The sequence below is a fragment of the Cariama cristata genome, unplaced genomic scaffold, assembly GCF_000690535.1.
Source record: "Cariama cristata isolate BGI_N322 unplaced genomic scaffold, ASM69053v1 scaffold31117, whole genome shotgun sequence".
In the NCBI taxonomy this organism is placed as follows: domain Eukaryota; kingdom Metazoa; phylum Chordata; class Aves; order Cariamiformes; family Cariamidae; genus Cariama; species Cariama cristata.
This window is the reverse complement of record NW_009626493.1, coordinates 2-5,117: the sequence shown is the minus strand read 5'-3', so window position 1 is coordinate 5,117 and position 5,116 is coordinate 2. Positions and strand designations below refer to the sequence as shown.

The following is a 5,116-nucleotide window of genomic DNA, read 5'->3' as shown; positions in this document are numbered from 1 at the left end:
TTTAACTGTTCTGTAAATACCGAACCCATAGAAACCAGCATGAGGGCAAGTGCTAGTTAAATCACCTTGATCACCTCTGCTCCCTAAGAGTATTCACAGTGCCACAAACAGGCTGGACGCTCAGAAGATGCAGCCCAGCTCTCTAGGCAGGCAAACAGATCACAGCTCAGGAATTACAGCACTGACAGCACAAACCAGGGGCCAGCTTTAAAAAGCTGGGAGATCCCTTGATGGGCTTTCTGGGCATAGGGGACCGTGCCTGGATTTTACAGGTCCAAACCCTAGGAACAAGAATTTCTTAATGAAAAGCAGCAGGCTGAAGGCTATCTTGCGGCAGGGTAGCCCTCACAGCTCATCTCCACAGCAGAAGCTGAAACTTGGATCACACCTACAGAAGACTGGACCCAGAATAACAAGGGCTCCTGTGCCTGGAGCCAGTTTTCGCGTCAAAAACACTGAAGACAAACCAGGCCATCAGCCCCTTTTCAGTTAATTCTCACCTATCCTATACATTCCAGTCCACCCTTTAAAACCATGCCCAACACGGGGTTATTCTTTGCTTTAAATAAGCATTGTCACACTAGCCTGCTAAAAACAGTTGTACTGGCCACTGACAACTCATCCTGTGCTTCCACTTCTGTGCAGTGTGACAGGTCTTGTTTTAAACTTCCAAATGATTTTAGTGCTTCCCAAGAAACCCTCCTCTCTGCGCTTCGATTCAGAACAACAAGTGCTTTGTAGTTGTGGAAGACAGCACTCCAAGGATGGGCAAGACAAGGACAGCAGCCCGCAGGCAGCAAACATCTGTAAAAATCCTCATGCTTTTTCTGTTCGTACCTCTCGAGGGCAGTCCCTTGCTCAAACAGGCCCATATGACAGCCCTCCAGAGCCTGTTCCCAGCAGTCTTTGACTGGGAATTTAAAGTTGGCTAATCCTGTCCAATTAGCTTGCAATGCTGTGACATGGCATAAATGTATCAGCAGGCTCTCCTCTGTCTTTATCCCCGCTTCTCCCCTAAATAAACAATAAAACCCAAAACCAAACATGGCTGAAGTGCAGTGCAATAAGCTACTTTTTCACTAGGTGGAAGGAACTAATTTCTTGTATTACTAGTACATGCTGCATGGACAGCAAAGACTGATCATCTCAAGAGAACGTTATGAGGAAAAACATTGAATTTCATGGTCATTTGTGGGTTGGAAGTGATTTAAGAAACACCCAGTATAAATCATAGCTCCAACAGACAGTTTCATTTTCCTCTGCAGTTCCACCTTTCTATTTCTGAGGTCTTTTGGGTTACAGCTGTGCCAGTTTCCCTGCATTTCCAGACGCACAATACAGGCTGCTCAAAGACATACAATAATAAATGAGCAGTTCTCCAAGAAAGCAAAACTACTCAGGAGGACACACAAAAGACTGGAAGGAAAAGAAACAAAGCACAAGACACATTCAAAAAGGTTAACTTTTGTGTTCTTCAACCAAAAGATTTAAGTTATCACAAACATTTGAGCTCCCACCAAGGACCAGAGCTTTGACTGCTCTACCTCAGCTATTTCATGGAGCCAGACAACAGCGTGGTCATACTGCCCTGCACACACCTTTTCCAGGTCTTACACTTGGTTTCTGGGCCTGATCTCCAGCAAGGAGTATAACAAGAGCTGGGGGTGCACCAAGAGAAGAGAAAAGTCCTGCAGAGCTGCTTGTGTTTGCTCACTGCAAGATAAAAGAAATGGCAGAGAGGAAAAATACAAACATGGAAGAGCTGTATTGTAATATCAGTACAAGGCAACAGAACATATACATTGGACATCAGGGACAAGGAGACAACACAGAAAGCAGAGAATAATAGGAGACAGGAAGAAACAAATAACACTCCATGTGAAATTCTGGTCTCTGACAACTTAGTAAAGCACATCAACCATGCTAGGATTTCATCTTCAGTACTTTAACTTAATCCATATCTACCTTCTGCTATTTTCTGGAGGCTTTCAGACTTGTAGATGGTGGGGGAAAAAACAAGCAAACAAACAAAGCTAAGTCTCTACTTTCCTCCCTTCAAAGACACAAAATGGGTGACATTTCCCATACAAGCTGAGCAAAGCAGAGGCAAACACTGGAGGTCATTACACCACTAATGAGGTATGCCCCCGACACAGTCAGACAGGAAAGTTGTACAGAGGTTGCTGTAATAGGTGGGATACGCCCGCATATGGCTGACATGAGCCGAACCCGAGAAGTCTACAGCTTTCACAGAGACACCGAGCTGCTGCCGGGCATCAGCCATATGCTTAACTTCGCTGGCCTTGATGATGGCATCGGCTTGGGAATAGAGGTAAAGCTCAGGCCACCGCGAGGGTGCTTTCAGCAGGGCATCGTAATGGCTCTCGTGGATGAAGCGAGTCAATGGGTACAGCAAGATCCGCAGCACAACAGCTGTAGTAGCAAAAGTGAGTAAGAGGAAATACTTGAGCAGCACATTCATGGATACCAAGACAGTTGCCAAGGCACGAAGGCCTCCTCTCAAGTTTCTTCTGCCAGGGGCACTATCAAAAATGGTGCCAGCTACTTTGAGGTTCTTAAATGGCTTGTGAGTGTGAAGTGCCTCAGTGATGTAGCGGTACAGCATGACACCACCATTGCTAAAAACATGAAAAAGAACCGGTCTGTTTTCAATGCTGTAGTCAAAGAGCAGCTCCAGAAGTCGTCTGGCTGGGGTCTGGAGAGATCTGATGCCAAAGGTCTCAGAGAAGAATATCATCCTCCATGGAGCCGTGTAGCGGATGACAGTGCACCCCTAAGAAGAACAGAAAGAGACCCCACACACATTTAGGTTGTGCCGTAAGTTACATGGAGTAGGCAAGCATCAGTATAAAATCTGTGACAGGTTTCCAACAGAAACCACAGGGCCAGAAGAAAGTCTTTAGCGACAGTAGCAAGGCACCAACATGAATAGGATTATAATAATCATAGGAGTACACAGTATTATGAAAAGGTTTCTGCAGTAGCAAAAGCCTGGATTTGATGATGTTTGAGATCCTTTCAAATCTTGTGCTAACTGGCACAGCCTCTGGGGATATTGCCACCCAAAGCTTTTATGAGTGTTAGTCTTCACCCAGGAAGAGAAAACCATCTCCCTGATTCACAAACCTTCAGTGTTAGCCATTTTGGTAAGAAGGGCTTGGTCCGGAACACATCTAGTTCGTGACATTGAAACAATCATAAGGAGGAATAACTTCTTCCCGTCCTTGGGTAGATCTTGTTTGCAACTGTCTCTAAGACTCATTCACAATCAACACTGACATGATTTTCCTAAGTCTTTCTGAAACACTCCAGCTGTGCAAATAAAGAGCACGGGTTCAGACGTTCAGAATGTCTTAGCAATTGCCTTTACAGTTAAGGCCTTACATTTAGGTGTAGATTGGGAAATAGGATCTTGGAGGAGTTTCTATATAAAGCAGATGGAACTACATTTATAAATGCTTTAGATCTTTTCTGTCACCTAAACTCACTGACATTACATACTGACAAACACAAGGCAAAGCCACCAAGACAGCCCTCCCACCTAGAGCTCCCTAAACAGTGAACAAGGAAGAAGATACCAAGTTCTGAAAGCCTTCTATACCATCTTGCCATGGTTGCAGCCACTTCCTCATTAGGCAGCTAAGAAAACCCTTCCTCTCCTTTCCTATTCCCATCATCTTTCTGATAGAAAAGTATTTTCAAAGAAGTTGGCATGCTGCCATGTAGCGTGCTCATCTGCTCAGCAGCATCTCTTAGTCACAAAATCACTTAGCAATTAATTCTTCACTAGAACAAGCCAATTCATGACTCTTGCACTGGATTACATATTAACAATAGACTTGTTAATGTAGAAACTTTGCCACCTATAGCTGAAACAGATTTGAATAAATACAAGATCCTTGTATGCTGACAAAAATAAAATCTAATGTTTCACTGGGTGTCCATACTACAAGCTGGGGTCATTCCAGTAAAATACAGTGTCAGAAAAGAAAATATCATAACTTAGGGAACTAGCGATCAGACAGACCTCTCTAGTTCAAACACAAGGAGCTCCTGGTGAGTGGGGACGACTATCATAGCATGCCTGTTTCACAGACAGGATAAAATTAATTTGGATTACAACACTTAGATGAATCATCTTCACAGGAAGGAGAAGCCAAAGGAACAACAGATGCAGATGTGCTCTGTCAGTCCTCAGCCTGGCCTTGCAAAGTCTGCGCTGTGGCCTATTAGCAAGCAGTAAACACACAATCTTTCCCTGCATGTTTACCTGTTTGGTAAGCTAACACAGTTCATGTCATTCCTGAGTAATCTCACAACTTTAAAAGCCTTAAAGTACTCCAGTGATTCACACAACAGCAGAAAGTTTCTGCAAGGAAGTATTTTTGTCTCAGCTGCATGCACAAAGATGACATCAGCAACTGTTAGATAACGCTGCCTGGGCTCCGAGAGACAAGGAGCTTTCAATGACAAGAGAACTCACCACTCCCAATGACTCTTCAGACTAAGAGGCTTTGGAGTGATTTTACCATCATGCAGAAAAGAGGTAGTTTCTTAGAGAGCTGTATGACAGTGTCATGAAAATATAAATAAGCTACTTACCTTCTGACTGTAGATTGCACTGTATTTGGCTAGGTATTTGTCCTGGCAGCCTGCCCAACCTAGAAGGATCACCACAGGCTGACCATCTGTATGCTCTCTCTCTGTACTGCTTTCTGAAACAAATCACAACATCCAAAATAATTGTCCTCCAGTCCACCAGAATCAGAACTTACAGCAACTGGCCTGGTTAATAAAGTTTAAAGGTAACGGTGAAGTAGGTATTAGCTTAATTTTTCAGTCAGTTATGAATATTGCTTGATCTCAGCTTCACAATGTAGGTGTGCTCAGTAGGACAGCACAGTTTCAATCCCTGCAGGTTCCCGCAGCTCTCCAGGACACAAAGCCAGCAGCGCGCATATCGCTGCGGGGGGCAGAGACCCCCGCCTCACGCCTCCCGAGAGCTGCGGAGGCGTCAGAGACTCCTGCCCACTTCCAGGGAGGGAAAGGGAAGAACCCTGTCCTGCCCTGCCCTGCCCTCCAGGAACTACCAGGC

General features: G+C 44.7%; 1 protein-coding gene across 1 annotated transcript; it reads right to left on the bottom strand.

Moving 5' to 3' along the window:
• Window positions 1-2,070: 2,070 nt before the first annotated feature.
• TMEM53 (transmembrane protein 53) lies at window positions 2,071-4,728 on the bottom strand. Its single transcript, XM_009704062.1, has 2 exons — window positions 4,624-4,728; window positions 2,071-2,794 (listed from the first exon to the last, which is right to left on the bottom strand). The coding sequence occupies exon 2, from the start codon at window positions 2,756-2,758 to the stop codon at window positions 2,132-2,134; it is 627 nt and encodes a 208-aa protein (XP_009702364.1). The 5' UTR covers window positions 2,759-2,794; window positions 4,624-4,728; the 3' UTR covers window positions 2,071-2,131.
• Between the last annotated feature and the right edge of the window lie 388 nt (window positions 4,729-5,116).

Bases quoted from the DNA above. Each gene is read 5' to 3' on its own strand.
- TMEM53 (XM_009704062.1), bottom strand. From the start codon at position 2,758: ATGATATTCTTCTCTGAGACCTTTGGCATCAGATCTCTCCAGACCCCA.